Source organism: Oryx dammah, unplaced genomic scaffold (genome assembly GCF_014754425.2).
Source record: "Oryx dammah isolate SB20612 unplaced genomic scaffold, SCBI_Odam_1.1 HiC_scaffold_17, whole genome shotgun sequence".
Taxonomy (NCBI): domain Eukaryota; kingdom Metazoa; phylum Chordata; class Mammalia; order Artiodactyla; family Bovidae; genus Oryx; species Oryx dammah.
Window position 1 is genome coordinate 36,618,101 of NW_024070201.1, and position 19,063 is coordinate 36,637,163.

Genomic DNA, 19,063 nt, shown 5'->3' on the forward strand with positions numbered 1-19,063 from the left:
CTTTAATCCATTTGGGGTTTATTTTTGTGTTTTATTTTATTTCTGTGTTGTTTATATGGTATTAGGGAATGTTCTAATTTTATTTTTTTACATGTGGCTATCCAGTTTTTCCCAGCACCACTTATTAAAGAAACTGTCTTTGCTCCACTGTATAGTTTTGCCTCCTTTATCAAAGATTGACTGTAGGTATGTGAGTTTATTTCTGGGCTCTCTCTTCTGTTCCACTGATCTGCCCATATGTCTGTGTTGGTGTCAATGAGTTAAGTTTTGATTACTTAATACCTCATCTGAGGATACTATTTACCATGAGGTTAAAAAAAGCAAGCCAAAGGAAACTGAGTTCCTGGGGCTTTGGAAATCTTTTGCTTTCTCACTAAATCACTCAGAACTTGACCCATTTACACAACTATGAAGACAATATAAGCTTCTATGCAGTTTTAATAGCTGAGAAAGTTTTTGTGGCATGAAACTTTGGGGAGCAAGAACTTAGTCTAAGACATAATACAATCAGAAAATTCGAGAAACATTTTATATGATTACGTTTATTAAGAATAAAACTAGAGTTTCCTTCCAGTATAGTCTGTGCAACTATGAAATTCATTTACAATATTTTAGAAAGAACAAATCTAACTTTTTAAAAAACTGCTGGGTAGCTAAAATACTCTGGTTCTCAAATTTTTTAAAAAAGGATGCAAGATTACATATTGAGAGTGGAGAAAGCAAGAGGAAGTGAAATCACCCATGACAATCTGTCATATTAGCCATTATGCATTTCAACATCTGCAACTAAAAGGTCACAGAAGTCAAAAAATTAAAATTAAAAAAAAAAGACTCCCAAAGACCAGACTGCCTGATGATGTTGCCAGAACATTTAGCCCTCTGTTCATTTCACATAAAAAATAAATTAAGTATAAATAAGGAGGTGAAGGGCTGGCATATAATCAGGTATGTTCACAAGAATGTACTCAGATAGGGTTTCGAGAATTATGCCGGATGTCTTTTGTCTCCCACACTTGCTACACAAAACTCTCCTCCATGTTGCTGCAGAGTAAGAAAGAGTCCACAAGCCGGGGCTGGACCAGCTGCTGGAAGTCAGAGTCCTGGAGGCCTTCAGGACAGACACTGGCCAGTCTACGCAGAGCAGCCTAATGAGAAAACAGAAGAGGTCACACTGGGTCTGCTCAGGTTCATGTAGGCCTGCAACTTCCCTGAGAGATGCATTTCAGTATGTGGCTCATTTATCAGCCAATTTGAGCTCATCGTCACCTTGATACCTTAGTGGGCTGGTCCTTCTGGTCACTTAGTCACCATAGCAACCTTATGACACAGTCACCTTGCTTCACTGGTACCTTGATCTCTAGGGTGGATGTCTTCTGAAAGTTTTCATGGTCTTAACGATCTTGCCATCTTGGTTTTTCAATCATCTTAGGAAACTGATTGTTTTGAAGATTTGTCATTTTAAGGATTTGGTCAATTTAGCGACATATTTAAGTTCAAGATTTGTTTCTCTTAGAGATTAGAACCGCCAGAAGCATTTGTGGAATTATATTCTCACTTTCAGGTCCCTAGAGGGACATTAGAACAACAAGGACTAATCATTCATCCATGAATTCAGCAAGGTTCTAAAGTATTTGGAATGGAAAGGAGGGAAGAGAGAGAAGAAACAATGTCATAAAGTTGAAGGAGATGGAAATTCTGCCACCAAGATGGGGATGAACAGGAAAAAGAGGTGCAAGCAGAGTGAAACCAGGTCCCCATATACTGAGTGTCACGCTCTTCCCTGAGTACGCCATCCTATTCTATGTCCATGTGCCCTTACTCCGATTTTCCTCTTGACATGAAACCCCTACCCACTCTTTTCTGCCCAGCAGGTGTCCTCATTCTGCAAGGCCTGGCCCACTGTCACCTTTGCTGTGAAGCCTTCCCTGATTCCTGGAAGCAGAGAAAATCCCTCTCTCCTGTCTACCTCGACCTTCTCACACTCGACTGCAATTGTTATTTGGTGTTTATCTCCCACACCAGACTCCAAGCTCCTCAAAAACAGAGACTGTTGTACTTTTTGCTCTATCTACAGCAAGTAGAACAAGGCTTGCCACTGGACTCAAATAAATAATAAATGCTTGCTGGGGAAAAAAAATGAACAAATATTAAACTGAGTTTTACTGCTAGAGCAACCTTTAAACTATAAATGTATGCTGTGTACCTACCCAGACTTTGCTGGTTAGCTGAAGCCATGCACACTAAGTGTTCAATGAATATTAATTCTTTCCCTCTTCTCAAACCTAAATACAGCAGGGAACAAGATGGGAGTTTAAGGATGCCCTTCTCTTGGAAAACAGAGAGAAGACTATCTGGAATGGCAGAGAAGCAAAGGAGGAGGAATGCAAACTCTTACTGAGTATCTACATAGTATTACATTTAATCCCCATAGGATACAGCAAGGTAAGTATCATGATCTCTAATTTAGAAATGAGACTAAGACTCAGAGAGGGAAATTGGCCTTCCCAAGACCACACAGCAGTCCAATTCCAGGGCCCTCAGACCTAAACACAAGCAGGATGCTGCAAGCCCAAAACACTAGCTTATACTGAGTACAGAGCAAACATGTAGCTCATTATCTAGACATAAGAGGTAACCTGCTGCTGCTGCTAAGTCACTTCAGTCATGTCCGACTCTGTGTGACCCCATAGACGGCAGCCCACCAGGCTCCCCCATCCCTGGGATTCTCCAGGCAGGAGTACTGGAGTGGGGTGCCATTGCTTTCTCCGAAGAGGTAACCTAGTGCTGAGAAATTGCCAAGTTGCTGTAAAGAGAGGATGGCTTGTCTATTGGACTAACAGGCATTGCCATATCCAAGCTGGATCAAGGATAAGGGCCATGCATCTCTGCTCATGAGCAGAGTCTTAGCCACTGGTGCCAGGAGGGAGATCCCAGAATACTATCTCTAACTAGTGCACACTGCCTCTCCTGGGTATGATGTCCCCAAGGGCTGAAGGCTGAACTCCATTACCCTTTCTGATTCCTCTTGGCTCCAACTGGGAGAAATAACCCCACTGCCTTCAAGGTGTCACTGTAAAAAATGGAATCAGGGATCTTCCACAGATGCAAGAATATGAGGCCATCAATGTATTTTACATTATCAAGGGTAAAAATAAAGCAAAAGGAAGACAAAGAAATAGAAAATAGACCTATGAAAAGAAAAAATGAGGTAGAAGGAAGAAAAAGAGCATCAGAAACACAGAACAAGAAGGATCTATAAAAAGAGAGACATAGATGAACTCGGATAGAAAAGAGAGTAAGCATGAAAGGGAGACGGAGAGACAAAGAGACGGTGTCGGAGAGAAAAAGAGCACACCCAGGGAACAAGAGGATACTAGGTGTGAGGAGGTGAGAAGGGAGTTGAGACAGGGGAGAGGACTCAGGGGGTAATAAGAATGGGGGGAGCAGAGAAAGAGAGCAATATCCCTAAGGGAGGAGGCAAACTTTAGAAGGAGAGAAAAGCAAAAACAAAATACAAGAGAGAATTAGACCCAAAAAACCACAAAGGCAAATAGACATCCTCCAGGTCCCAGGGTCCTCAGAAAGTGTGCAGGACATGAACCCAAATGAGACCAGAGCACCCCTCCTCAGGGTCCAGGAGCTCAAAGGACCCCTCCTCCTCGGAAGCCTTTTCCTTGGCCTCTCCTTTCCTCAGAGGGTTGTTAATAGCCAATATTCCCAGGACCTCATTCCCAGACAATCTGAAAACAGCCAAGTCTTAAACAAGCCCTGCAGCCCTCTGACAGCCGCTTCATTAAGGAAAAATCAATTCTGTTTGCAAGAGGCAGTCTGTGTGGCTGCTTTTCCAGACGTGGGAGATGATAAGTGAGGTGACCTCCCTTCACCTGAAGAGTGCCGGAAGAAGCCTTAGGGAGGGCCAAGAGAGGTACCTCCAACTCCATCCATCAGGCCAGGCTCCAAGTGGCCCCTAGCTCACAAGCCAGGCGGCATAGAGCCCCGTCTGGGGGTCAAATCGTGAACATCCTCCAACACTGGGGACCGGGGGTGGGCAGACAAGTCCATTGGTTCCTCAGCCAGGCAAGAAACAGTCACCAAACCTAAGGTCCTATGGAAACACAAGAGCTGGAAAAGAACCCCAGCCCTGAGAAGCTTCTAGGGTAGAGGGTGAGAAGTACAGACCCCCTCCCATGAGCCAAGGTAGCATGACTGGGCCATTAGGCATAAGGGGAGAAAGCATGGCTGGAAACAAGAAGGTCCGGGCAAAAAGTCAAGACCTTCAGCATCAGGCAGGCCTTTGGAATTCCAAGGGCCTCCCCTCATAACATGAAGAACACAGGATAACACAGCCTGCTTTCTACCGGGGAAAACAAAATCCAAGCAGGCAGGCCCAGGTACTCACTGTGTACTCCCTGTTGAGCCTCATGAAGGCTTTGATCCGAGCCTTGAAGGGAGTATAGGCAGAGCTGTAGAGAAGGCATCTGCCTGGGACAAGCAACAAAGCTCAGTGTCAGGGTGGTTCAGGGCACTCAGACCTGAGCTGGAAAGGGCCTGGAGGCAGTGGGAGGTCTTCAGAGGTCAGAGCCAGGCTACAAAGGGCTGAGCACATAGACAGTAGGCCACAGGGAAGGGGGACCCAGGGAAGGGCTGCTCGTGGAAAGGTCCTGATTGTAAACTGTCATGAGGAAAATCAGGCCAGCAGCCACATTAAGGATGGATTCTGGAGGAAGGGCCTCTATTCAGCATCCAAAAACCTGTCCACAAGGGAGAAATTTAATCCCTTTTCTACCGGAAAGTCCTTCAAGCGATGGAAAATAGAGGCCAAGCCCATATGTGCGCTCTTTTTCAACCTAATGATAAAGATGGAAAATGAGTCATAATAAGCCCCCATGTCTGAATGAAGCTTTATAACTGCTCAACATTTCTTTAGGGCTTATTCAGTGTCAGGCGGCTGCTGGCCACCCAAGTTGTGAAGATGCAGTTGTTGCGACCAATGACTGTGCATTTGCAGGTATTAACTCTCCATGTACTCAGCAGACCAGACAGAATTACGGTCTGTGGGGAAAAAAGCAATGAAAAATATTATATCTTTACATTCACTTCCCTCCAGTTGAATGAAATAGCCTTTCCTTCAGCTGTGAATGCAGTGACAAATCAAAAAGTCTCAGCAATAACTATTACTTGTTCACCAACAGGAATCATAGGGACTTTTGTAACTGAGCAGGACCCTGGGTCGGAAAGATCCAGAAGCAGAAGGAATGGCAACCCACTCCAGTATGCCTGAAGAATTCCATGGACAGAGGAGCCTGGTGGGCTAGAGTCCATGAGATCGCATGACTGAGCAACTAACACTTTCACTTTCAGGACCCTATGGAGCCTTTGTGGAACAGCACTCCTCTCCCCCCATATCCTCTACCTGCCTCTTGTCTGTACAAAAACTTTAGTCTCCTAGACTTCCCTGAGTTCCAAAGAGTACATTTAATCAGAGAAGAGAGAAATGCAGAAAGAAAAGGAAAATAGTCAAGCAAGACAAAAATGATGATAGGTAAGCCATTAAACAAAGTCAGAGGCCTTTAGTTTCTCCTCAGCGGATTTTTATAATACTCTGAGCCGTGTCCTTTGAACTATTTTACAGATACTGAAACCCCCACCAGGTGGAAGAAGTTAACTCTATGTTGCCCACGTAGCATAGAGTTAACTTCTTCCACCTGGTGGGGGTTTCAGTATCTGGAAAGGGCCTGGAACCCACTCCAGTACTCTTGCCTGGAAAATCCCATGGACAGAGGAGCCTGGTAGGCTGCAGTCCATGGGGTCACGAAGAATCAGACACGACTGAGTGACTTCCCTTTCACTTTTCACTTTCATGCATTGGAGAAGGAATGCATTGGAGAAGGAAATGGCAACCCACTCCAGTGTTCTTGCCTGGAGAATCCCAGGGACGGGGCAGCCTGGTGGGCTGCCGTCTATGGGGTCACACAGAGTCGGACACGACTGAAGTGACTTAGCAGCAGCAGCAGCAGCCCACGTAGACTCTCGACCAGTTGAAATAAGAAGGGTGATGATGCTAACTCCAGATCACCTAAGCACCAACCAATCAGGAGAATGTCCATGAGTTGATCACACACCCTACAAACCCTCCTCCCTTATCCTGTCTTGAAAAAACTTTCCCTGAAAGCCTTTAGGGAGTTTGGGCCTTTTGAGCACTGGTTACCTGACCTCCTTACTTGGTACCTGCAAAAACACTGCACTTTCTTTCTCCACAACCCAGTGTCAGTGGAATGGCTTTACTGCCCATGGGCATATGGACCCAAGTTTGGTTCAGTAACAATTTCACATCCCATTACAGTTTTTGGAATAACTTTCAATATTATTTATGCTCATTGGTAGTCAAGATTCCATGAGTCCAACTCCAACATCCATGAGTTGGTTGGATGGCATCACCAACTTGATGGACATGAGTTTGAGCAAGTTCTGGGAGTTGATGATGGACAGGGAAGCCTGGCGTGCTGCAGTCTATGGCATCGCAAAGAGTTGTACACGACTGAGTGACTGAACTGAACTGCTATTACTATGTCACCTGTTTAAATAGTCTAATAATTATTTTAATATGATTGCCTTCCTTTTAATTCTGTATATTTTACTTTACGCATGATTAAAACTAATACCGAGAAGGGTTCCATAAGCTTCACCAGCTTGCCCAAGGCACAGAAGAGATGAAGGTTGCTCTGCATGTACCAAATAAAAGCCCCATCAGAGCTGAGATGTTTTTCTTTTTTTCCCCACCTCTGTCATCCCCAAAGCCTAGAAGAGTACATGGCCCATATAATCACTCAGCAAATATTTATTGAATAAAGTTTACAGCACTTAGTGGCCTACGCAATGTTACACAGCTCACTAATGGCAAAACCAAGACAGGTGTGTCTGACTAAAATGCCCGCTATTCCTACCACCACACTCTGCCTGTTAGGAGCTCCCAGAAATGGGATGGGATCAGTTTGAAAAAAAAAAGGATGGAGTGAGGACGGGCTTTATTGTGAAACAGGCTGAAGAACCTCTAGGTCCATCCCTTCTCCTACACAGTCTTTGAGGGCCCATCAAAGATCTTGCACCCCCTTCTAGAAGTTAAAGGGTTTTTACAATGGGCTTCCCTGCTCCTGGATGCTTCCAGCTGCTCTGCTTTAGGATTTGATGCAGCCTAACAGGGAGGATTGTAGAGACAAGGCATCTGGTCCCCATCTGGTGCTGTTGGCACTCTCATGGTGGACCCAAGCATCAAGAAGTTGGGTAGGGACTGCTCAGGATGCGCTAGCTTGGTTGGGTGAAGATCCTGGGGACAGGCCAAATAATACTTTGTCCTACCCTGTCCTGTTCCACAAAGAAGAAGGGAGCTACAAGCTGGAAGAGCACCAGTAGAGGGGCTCTACATGAGGAGGAAAGGAAGCTTTCTTACAGTGTCCTCTTTGGACCAGGCAGAAGACATCAAATCCTAGCAACCATATGCTGCCAGCACCACAGCATCACCAACACCACCCAGCACCCTGCCAGCCAGCCCCTCTGGTCTTGACCTGCTATTAGATCCCCCAGAACCTCAAAGGTTCATAGCTACTAACCATGTGTAATGGAGGTTCTCCAGGCCTCTGCCTTTTACCTATACGACCTTGCATAATTTTCATCACAATCTTATGAACTTAGTGAAACAAGTATTCTTGCTACCATTTTAAAGAGAAAAGTGGAAACCCAGAATAAGTTGCCTGTACCCAAGTCAACCGTGGCATAGCCTGATCCCCTGGCCCCCGGTCTGCAACCCCAAAGCCCAGGAAGGAAGAGGTGGGGAAACTGGGAACTCACCAGGCAGGCCACCAGCACGGCGTCGCTGCTGTTCCTCTCTGAGGGCGAGCGGCAGAGTTCAATGAGGCGGGACATACCTGCAAGAGACACGGGGAGACCCTCACACCTGGGTCAGGATGGGTGTGGCCAGGCCTGACCCAAAGGTGTTCCAGTCTCTTACCATAGCCCTCTGCATGGAGCCAGGTAGAGGCAGATGGCTGCCAATTGATAGGGAAGGGGGATAAACCTCTCTGAGGAGTCTGTGGGGGAGATTTTCTGCTCCCTTAGGTGTAAATGAACCTTGGTCAGGCCCAGAATTAGCTGCAGCATCAAAACCTTTTCCCTGAGCATCAGAACACTGGCCAGGATGGAGCTCACCCACAATGGAGAGGGACGAACCACAGGAGATACTGCAGGTCCTTCTAAGAAAGAACTTCCCATGCAGGTACTTTATCAGAGCTAAACTCAATGTTTACATCTTAGTAACTTTTTCTTCCCCAGTTGCCCATTTGAGACAGAAAATATATTGTGGCTAAAATTAAAGAAGACTACAGATTGAGTAGGCTAATATTTCCTAAGCCTTTACAGAGAAAAGTAAAATAAATGACCTTGTTTTTCAATACAAAATGACTTCTCTCAAACTCTAAAAACAACAGGGAAAAACTCATAAGATAGTAATAAAAAGTGTGCAGACAGATTCTTGATGTTTATTCTCCATAAAGTCACTATGGAGCTAGGACTCTATGCTGCCCCAGGGCCACCTCTTGCTGTCCTCCAGGGCCTGGATGGTCAGGAACACTGCCATCTCCTGCCTCTACCTGGGGCACTCCTTCTTAGCCTTCACACCAGAATAACTTCTCAAACTACAGCTAAGGATTCATTTCTGTGTTAAAACATTATTTGCCCCACCCAGGTAAATGCAGACCACTTCCTCTGTGTGCCAGTCATGCCATCGACATCCTTTGAGCATTACTTGATGCTATTCAAGTGCAAACTTCTTTCCGTATCTGTTACCTGCGTTAGATTGTAAGCCATTGTCCTCAGGTTGCGGTTATAACCAGGGTTTTATGCCCAGCACTCAGAACAGAGCCTCGCATAGTGGGTGCTCTGGAAACATTGGTTGGGTAAATAAATGACGGACTGACTGAATGAAGGAATGAGTGAGGGATTTAACAGGTGAGTTATGAATGAAATAGTGGCGGATAAATGAAGTAATGAATGAATGACCAAAAGGATGAATTCACGAGTAAATGAATGAGTGGCTAAGTAAATAAGAGTAGGTGAATAACTGAGCGAATGAATGAGGAGACGAATGAGAGTATGAAAGAATGAGGTCCTCATTAACAGGAAGCGCCTAAGTCAGTACTCTCTGGCCAACTTAAACCTCTCTAGACTCTCCTCTCTCTAGCTTCAGCCCCAGGGGAAAGGAAGGTCACCTGGGGCACACCCTGGGGCCCCACACCAGCATTCCGCAGCACAGCCAGCCCTGCTCTGAGTCATCCATCGCCACCACCACTGTGAAATCAGGACTGCTCCCAGCCCGGACCACCCTTCCACCAGCCTTGCCCCGGCCAGCACCACTCACAGCTCAGCCGCACGGCCTCCCGTGCCGCAGCCGGGTCTCGGCTGAGACGGGCCAGGGTCACTGCAGCCTTCTGCTGGACTCTCTCGCAGGCCGCCACCTCGGCGGGGCTCCCAGACCTTGGCTTCTCAGACAGCATGCCCAGGATAAGTTGGACCCCTGAGTGGGAAGCGAGGAACAGTTGGTAGCTGCCTGAGCAGGGCCAGCTGGATGGAGTTGCAGGCTCAAGCCAAGGCTGTTGGGGTGACTCAGGGGTCTCAACCACAACCACAGGAGGAACCTGGACAAGGCCATTCCTGCTTCATCTGCCCTGAGGGTGTCTCTGCTTCCACATACCAAGACACTATACCTGGGGGGGGACCTTTGGAGGACATTCTTTTAAATTTTTTTTTATGCTATCACTGAGCTTTTACTACATCCCTGATGCTGTGTTAAATACACAGTAAATGCATGATCCCTAAAACCTCCTAAGAGCCTCAGAGACTCAGTACTATTTATTATAATTCCCTTTGAGGCCCAAAGAGAGGCGAAGTATATTGCCCAGGGTCATGCGGTAAGTAGCTAGGGATGAAAACTCAGATAACTGGTTACCCTCCATCACTGCTTCACTTCTGATGCTGGTTGCATCTGAGACAGGTCCAGGGGTAATGGGTCTCTCTGGTGAGAGGTGACCTACCCCTAGGCTGGATAATCACTAGATCAGATGTCTTAGAGGGGTTTCATGACTAGAAGAGGGTGGAGTAATTGGACTGAGATGTTTAGGCTTCAGTTTGGTCAGCTGAGAACCTCTCCACCTTCTCCTGAAACCAGAGCTGTGGTCTGATTGTCCTGGGTATATACTGTGACCTGTGGTGACATAAACAGGGGGCACCAAGATGACAACTTCAGGAAGGGCCACACGATTAAGAAATTTTACAGACACCTCATGGTCAGGGTTCCCATAAAGGTCATTTTCCAAACCCTAACCCTAACCCAGCTTTGTACCTGGAACCTGACAAAAAAAAAAAAAAAAAGTTTCTCTTATACGAGTGGGTGAGCACTGTGGGGACAAGGATGTTTGTCCATTTCCTGAATGGGTGTCTCCTAAGTGTCAGAATAGTGCTCAGCTCAAAGGTTTGTGAATGAATATCAAATGAGTGAATGTGGATATATTCATGTGAGAAGTCTTACAATTGTACAAAACAAAAAGTTTCCTTTAAATATATATAAATCTTATCTAGAGAAAGATAAGATGCAATGAAATTGGGGCTACCAACAAAAATCCAGAATGTATTTTCTAAGTTCTAGCCAGGCTCAGTGCCACAGAGTCACCCAAGAGTTGAGAGGTTGTTACAGCTTAGAGAGCAGGTCCCAAAACCATGTTCCCTCCCCAGTATTCTCTCCAGTTCAGCCCCAGCCCCTGAGGAAGAAGCAAAACTAACTGGACTGATAAAAATGAGCTTGGACTGCCCTGGCCCACCTCCCAGTGTAAGGGTGACCAGTGATCACAGTTTCTGACCTTCCAGCAGGGCCCATGCATCCACCAACATTCACACACAATTCAGGGCAGGACAGGGACAAAATCACCAGGCTTCAGAGCAAGGCATGTCAGAGTCTCAAGTGTCTTAAGTGGAGGATTGCCTTTCACAGCACAAAGCTTGCTCTCTCCAGACCAAGGAGTTCTACAGTCTTCCAGTGGCCCCTGGCTGAATTACCACCACTGCTGAACCCTCAAATTCTGCCCCACTTTTGTAAATAGTTGTTCATCAAACTCTCTTCACTTAAACCCTATGAGATGACCACTGTTTCCTGAAAGAGCAGATACACATAGCACAGAGCTTATTCTGTGCGTGACCCTCTTCTAACAAGCTTTATATTAATCCTCACATCATCCCAGTGAGGTGGATATTATTGTTTCACTTTGCAGATGGAAGAATGGAGTTCACAAAACTAGTAAGTAACAGAGCCATGCAGTGCGGCCAAAAAAAAGTTTCTCATTAATAGCCCAATCCATAAAATTAACACAAAAAGATATTTTTTCAATAGAGTAAGGGGGATAGGGGATGTATACGTGTATTAAAACAGCAAGGCAACCTGGGAGAAGTGGGCTTAACAGGAACAGAGACAGCTGTCCAGGCTCCCAGCTCACTCCTCCTCATTAGCATCTCTTGGTTTCCAACCGGTTGCTAATTGCTCCTTTATTTCTCAGTCACAGGAAGCCCTTTCCACTCCTTTCCCAGCTGCAAGGCAGCCAGCTGATCTGCTTTCCAGTAGAGACCGCTTAGATCAGCTCCTGGGCACCTCACCTGGACATGGTGACACTCTCAGCGCAAGGTGGGAGCAAAGGAACAAGAGGAAACAGATGCCCTCAGGTGAGGCATCCAGGGATCCATCTGCCGTGACCCCACCCCCCACCTGTCAACTTTCTCCTGTAGCCAAACCCAGTATGATGAGAATAATTTAAAGTTGGAATGCATCCTTTATGGGCGTAGGTTTTTACTTTGGGATCCTAACGAAGCCTCTGTCTTCTCCTCACCACACTAATTAAAATAGCAGCTGCCATACTTCTACCTTGGATTTACCTTATCTTCTTCCCTGCTTTGCTTTCTGCACCTGATGTTCCCTATCTTTTGTTCCGTGTCTGCCTCCCACTAGATCAAAGTGCTATGGAAGCAAGCAAACATTTACCTATTGGCCCATTGCCCACATAAGCACACATTTATGTGCCCTTGCAAATGTGGAGACCCATGTGTACACATTTACATACCTACATAGAGGCCTTCACACAAACACAAAGGCACAAGGTCCCACAGAACCACATAACCCATACAGCGCGCACGCCGCTGAAAAGACATACCGTTCTCCTGAATAATGTCAGACGCACACTGCTCTAGGACAGACATGTTTGCCAAGATGGTCACAATCTGGAAAAGAGAATTGAGAAGCTAAGAAAATGGGAACTCCTGAGCCAAAGGTACTCTGTACAGGTAAGTGAGTCAGGGGCTACAAAGCTTTCCTTTAGCCCATGACTCCTTACAGTCTACCTGGCCCAGCCTTCCATGGTATTTTCTTCCATCTTCACAGGCTTCTGGCACTCAGATGTATTTCCCTAGTGATTTATGCCCATTCATCAGCATGTGGCCCTGGGACAGCCCTCAGGGGCCCCAGGACACCACTGAACAGAATCACCTGAATGAAGGTAAAGCCTCAATCACCTTTCAGCAGGGTCCCTTTGAACCCAGCCCCTGGAATGCAGACAGAATTGGCAGGTTCCTGGCCAGCCCCTGTCTTGCACTGGGTTCCCTCCACCCCCGCTTCTTGCCCTGATACTAAGCCCCACCTATTTTCAACCTGAAATGAATGGAGACCAAGGTTAAGATAAAGTTCATGACAAGGAAACTAAAGGCAGCATTGCACCATAAACTTCAGGTATTGTATGGAATCTGATGAGGATTCATGCTCTGCTACACTTTACAAGCCTGCGGACTGCAGAGCCTTGCTTGTCAGTCATGGCTGAAGGACTCTGCCTGTAGGAAAGGAATGCTGATGCCAGGTAAACACTGAGCCTTGGTTACAACTTCTGAGCTGGGCAGCCAAAAGCCCACCCCAGCACTACCCCCTGGCATAGTCAAGGTTGCACAGAGAACTCAAAACTGGATTAAGGGACAGGCCAGTAAGGGACTTCCTGCAGACCCCAAACTGTAGAGGGTGCCAAACACGCCTGGAGTATGTTGGAAACGGGGCACCTGTTAACCCAGATGCCACTCATGACACTGAGCCTAACATTAAATTTAGCAAAATGAAAATCCACCCACGTCCATGGAAGTGGACAGCACTCTCAAGTAGTAATTAAATCATAAATTAACACTTTTCCTTGGTGGAGGCCTATTTCTCCGCAAAGCCTGTCACACGGTATAACTGGAGGCTGTGCCCCACCTCGGAGGCAGCAGCTGACAGTGTTCTGACACAGTTCCAGCAGCTTAAGTTCTGAAACGGGATGATGCATAGTAACAAGGTGTTGACTAACAAAGAGTATTATCTAGATTTTAATTGGTTCAATATTGGCATATTACTCTGGATAATAAATTCAGATAACAAACCTCTTAAACAGGAAGGGAAAAGTATGCCACATTGATAGAGTATCTATCTTCTCCATTCCCCAGTAAACACATTTTAGAAAGGGACATGTCTTCTTAGGCTGTCATATCAGCCATCCCAGCTTGGACCCGGCCAGGGGCCTGGGTGTAAGCATGATGGGGAGGGTAGCCAGGGGAGGGACAGGACAGGCGCCATAACCTTCATCCTTGTGGTCACTCTGCACTACAAGGTACTTCATGAGGGGAGTGACAAACTCCTATTTGCATTTTCGAAAGATAATAGGACTAAAGAAGTGTTTGTCTTTGGACGCTCTTTTTCCCCACGCTTTCAGGATTATGAGTGTTTGTGGGCTAAGTGAAAGAGGTAGAAGAAAAATAGAGATAGAAGACGCAGCCAAAAGCAGAACGCTCCCAAGAGGCCTAAAGCACATAGCCTTGTGAGGAAGGAGACACAAGGCCAAGCCTGTGCCAGACTGCACTTCTCCTGGCCTTCTCTGGGATGTGAGAAGGAGTATGGTGCACGGCCTCGGTTCCTACAGCACAGGGACAGCGATCCTCCAACCATGACCAGCCTAGTGGCTGAATAAAGGTGGTTGCTTGACATACAGAACCAAAAGAGAAGGGAGGAAGGAAGGGAGGGAGGAAGCCAGGAAGGAAGGGAAGAAGGGAAAGAAAGGCAAAATAAAAAAGGAAACCTTTGTCTGCAGCATCAGGTTCATTACACAGCAATTATTAGCTGTGTCACAGCACAGGCAGGTCTTTGTGTCAGACTAATTTAGATCCTGTTAATGAAAATTACTTCCTCTTTACAGAACCTGTACCCCATGCGGTTTTCTGAGGTGCAGATGAAGTATTCAATTAAGCACAATTTGAATAAATGCCAATTAGACCCTGCCTTGAGCCCCCACCTTTGAAACATCCTTGTCTGTATGTACTGTAATAGAAAGGAGAAGGCAGAGCAACAATGTCCCTCCTTATAGTCAAGTCCAGAGTTGGGATTTTAGGGACAACTGGTTTACCTTGTTAACTATACTGTAGCAATGCTGTCAGGGAACAAAAGACAGGAGCCAGATGACAGTTTTCCCCCTGGCCCAAGCCAATTCGTTCCTGTCTGACGATTTTTTAATTAAGTCTTATTCCTCCTAAGTGAGAGGGTAATGATCCCTCTACAGTTATTTGTGAATACAGAGGGTATCACCCTCAAGAGAGGCCCTAGGTAAGAGACAGTATAGCGTAATGGCTAAATGCATGGACCAACCTATTCCAAATCTTGGTTCCATCATCATTTTCCATCTGATCTTGACTATGTTATTCAACCTTTCTCTGCCTTGGTGAGTAAGGTGTATTCATTTTCAATTGCTGCTAAAACACGTAACCACAAACTTAGTGACTTAACCCAACATAATTTTATCTTGCAATTCTGGGGGTCAGAAGCCTTTAGTGGGTCTGATGGAGCTAAAGTCAAGGTGTTGACAGAGCTTCATTCCTTCTGCATGGAGGCTCTCAGGGAGAATCCGTGTCCTGTTCTTTTCCAGTTTCTAAAAGCTGCTCAGACTCCTTAGCCCCTGCTGGCCCATCACTCTGACCTCTGCTTCCTCAGTCACATCTCATCCTCTGACTCTGACCCTTCTGCCTCCTTCTTACAAGAATCCCTGTGGTACATTGGGCCAACATAGATAATCCAGGATATTATTACTATACCAAGATCCTTAACTTACTCATATCTGAAGATATCCCTTTTGCCATGTAAGGAAGCCTACCCAGGTTTTGGGGATTAGGATGTAGACATTCTTGGAGGGGGCATTTTTTGGCCTACTGCAGAAGAGAAAAAAAAGAGAACTCATAAGACTGTGATGAGTATTAAGTGAATTAACGTTTTGTCAAGCACTCAGAGCAGCTGTTGGAACTTCCCAATGGCTCAGCAGGTAAAGAATCTGCCTGCCAATGCAGGAGATGCAAGTTCCATCCATTGGCAGGTAGGTTCTTTATACTAGCACCCCCTGGGAAGCCCAGGTCACTGAGTTTAGTTAACTGTGAAGACACAACAGTTGAAACTATCCAAAATAAAACACAGGGGGGAAAAAGAAAGTAAGAAAGAGCATTAGTGACTTGTAGAACAACCTCAAGAGGACTTTGATACATAAGGTTCTTCTCCTTGAAGCAAAAGACAAAAAGGAAGGGAGTTGGAATTTATCCAATTTTGATGAAAACTCTAAATACACAGATATAACAATTGTTCAGTTCAGTTCAGTTGCTCAGTCGTGTCCGACTCTTTGTGACCCCATGAATCGCAGCACACCAGGCCTCCCTGTCCATCACCAACTCCTGGAGTTTACCCAAACTCATGTGCATCGAGTCAGTGATGCCATCTAGCCATCTCATCCTCGGTCGTCCCTTTCTCTTCCTGCCCCCAGTCCCTCCCAGCATCAGGGTCTTTTCCAATGAGTCAACTCTTCGCATGAGGTGGCCAAAGTATTGGAGTTTCAGCTTCAGCATCAGTCCTTCCAAAGAACACCCAGGACTGATCTCCTTTAGAATGGATTGGTTGGATCTCCTTGCAGTCCAAGGGACTCTCAAGAGTCTTCTCCAACACCACAGTTCAAAAGCAGCAATTCTTTGGCACTCAGCTTTATTCACAGTCCAACTCTCACATCCATACATAACCACTGGAAAAACCATAGCTTTGACTAGATGGACCTTTGTTGGCAAAGTAATGTCTCTGCTTTTGAATATGCTGTCTAGGTTGGTCATAACTTTCCTTCCAAGGAGTAAGCATCTTTTAATTTCATGGCTGCAATCTCCATCTGCAGTGATTTTGGAGCCCCGAAAAATAAAGTCTGACACTGTTTCCACTGTTTCCCCATCTATTTCCCATGAAGTGATGGGACCAGATGCCATGATCTTCATTTTCTGAATGTTGAGCTTTAAGCCAACTTTTTCACTCTCCTCTTTCACTTTCATCAAGAGGCTTTTTAGTTCCTCTTCACTTTCTCCCATAAGGGTGGTATCATCTGAATATCTGAGGTTATTGATATTTCTCCCGGCAATCTTGATTCCAGCTTGTGCTTCTTCCAGCCCAGCGTTTCTCATGATGTACTCTGCATATAAGTTAAAAAAGCAGAGTGACAATATACAGCCTTGACGTTCTCCTTTTCCTATTTGGAACCAGTCTATTGTTCCATATCCAGTTCTAACTGTTGCTTCCTGACCTGCATATAGGTTTCTCAAGAGGCAGCTCAGGTGTTCTGGTATTCCCATCTCTTTCAGAATTTTCCACAGACTGTGATCCACACAGTCAAAGGCATAATGACACAAGGAGGGAGGAAATATTAGTATCCCTATTTCACAGAGGGAATTGTGGCTCAGAGAAGCTAAGCAATTTGTCTAAGGTCATACAGCTAGGAAATGGAATCAGGATTTGAATTTAGGTCTGCCTGAACCCAAAACCTGTTACTATTTCTACCATGTCATATATGTATGTGATAGGGCTGTATAAACTACAGAGAGCTTCTGCAATGTAAGTTAAAATTGTAATCCTCAGTAACTGGTATTTCTGATAAATGGACTCCTGGTAATTATATTGAAGGAAGAAGTGGCAGCCCACTCCAGTATTCTTGCCTGGAAAATCCCATGGAGAGAGGAGCCTGGTGGGCTACAGTCCACAGGGTCACAACGCAACTGAGAGAGTCAGACACAACTGAGCAACTGAGCATGCAGGCATGATAATGATACTCACAGCAAGAGCTCAGAAATGCTACAAAATCCGGACATTCTAAAATGCCAAACAGATAGTGTATCTTCATGGAAAGTAAATATACCAGCACCCTTTACCTCTGTGAAAGCAATTCATCTCTAAAGGTTGCAAAGTCATGTTCAGTGAAAATCTGTGCTGTGAGTTAGACAAGATAACCACATCCCTTTCACCCTAGATTGTCACATCTTGACAGGCAGGCAGAGGTGAGCCAGCCCTGTACCCACCCTATTGTCATGCCTGTAGCTGGGTGCCCTGGGCAGCGTGACCCCTAGAAAATACTTCCAGGGATGAAAACACAGTCCACACAGATGGCTTGTTAGACAGGGAGTGCTTCTGAATGTTAACTGCATCCAATCCCCTTCCATTAGCAGGGGTTGGCGGGGGACGGATGGTGGTAGTGGAAGAGCCCAGGCCCCAGGTGGCCCTCAGCCCCATCCACACTCCAAGAGTGGGTAGAAGACAGGCAAACTGAGGCTATCACGGCTTCTGTGGGACAAGTTAAGTAGACTCAGTTTGCTGGGATGATGGAGGGGTTCTTGCTGAGCTGTTCAGAGGAAGATGGACAAATACAGTTGCAAGACCCAGAGGCTCTGCACAGCACTGGCGTCATTGGCAGATGCGTTACCGGAAGCCTCATGGGCATTTAATCTCCTAAGTGTTTCAGGAGGCGGTGAGCACTTCAGAGTCTAATTCATCTTCTTTGTCTTCATTACTGGGAGCCCTCAGATCACCTTAATCCTCCCTCTGCCACAGGAAAAAGCCATTTGTTTCTTTAATGGGTCCACTCTCACTAGCTAAGTGGTTGCTCTGAGTCAGGGCGGAAGGTGAGGCCGTCCTGAGGACAATGGAGAAGAGCCTGGCTCAGCTGTGGGGAGTTTAGAAGGGGTTGGGGGTAGGGGATGGGGGAGACAGGGGATGGGGGAGACAGGGGATGGGGAAACACAGCCAGAAAACGTCAGAGTCCAGATTCAGAAAGAAATGTCATCATCACAGAACCTGACCACATTCTCCATTCTCACCCCACTTGGAGCACCTCCTCCCTAGGAATCAGCGAGGTTCCAAGAGAGAGCCTGTCACTCCTCATGATGAAAAAGGGTCTGTGCACATAGAGCCACAGGATGTCTATGCTGGAAGAGACCAGCCCCCTTTACAGATAAGGATGCTCCCCTCTGAAGGTGCCCCATCCAGGGCTGAGTACCACACACTCAAAGGCCAATCATAACAATCACATGGACAGAGGCTTTCATTTATGTAATACTTCCTATGTGCCAGGAATGATACTAAAAGTTTGTGTTAGTTTATTCAATTCTTATTTTATCTCTAGGAAATATGTATTATTCAACCCCATTCACAGATGAGAAAAATTAGGCTCCGAGTAAATTGCCCACTTACATGATTATACAGCAGAAAAGCTTTGAAGCCGTGTCATCTGAACCTCTCACTCCTGTTCTTTCTGCCTTACTATTGGATCTTGTACAAGATGGCTAGAGTTGGCTACAGAAGAGGCACTTGAAAGGAAAGGGGCCTAAAATCATGTCAGGTAGATGACAGACCCAGCAACTGGAGGCGTCCAGCTGAAGAAGAGAAGAGGGGGAACAAGGCAGATGACACAGAGTTAGCCCTCCAGTCACCTTCGCCCCCACATAGCCGAGCACAGTGACTGCACATGGCTGGCCCTGCTTCGTCAGCCAAACAGCCAAAAGCCGGCCCAATGAGCCACCACTCGATCTGTTTGCACTGTCTTACCTGGTCTCTATGGGGCTTGTCCAACTAAGAAGTGAGAGATTAAACTGGAAAGGAAGTCGAGAACTACATCATGCAAGGCTT

At 46.0% G+C, this 19,063-nt stretch overlaps 1 protein-coding gene across 1 annotated transcript in view; it reads right to left on the reverse strand.

The window, feature by feature from the left end:
• Positions 1–519: 519 nt before the first annotated feature.
• Positions 520–19,063, reverse strand: part of INSC (INSC spindle orientation adaptor protein) — a 94,294-nt gene continuing 75,750 nt past the window's right edge. Inside the window, exons 9-12 of the mRNA XM_040258297.1 lie at positions 12,243–12,309; positions 9,410–9,565; positions 7,846–7,922; positions 520–1,145 (exon numbers count right to left, since the gene is read on the reverse strand). Coding sequence (XP_040114231.1) covers positions 1,017–1,145; positions 7,846–7,922; positions 9,410–9,565; positions 12,243–12,309 — 429 coding nt within the window. The 3' untranslated portion in view covers positions 520–1,016. The remainder of the gene's footprint in view (positions 1,146–7,845; positions 7,923–9,409; positions 9,566–12,242; positions 12,310–19,063) is intronic.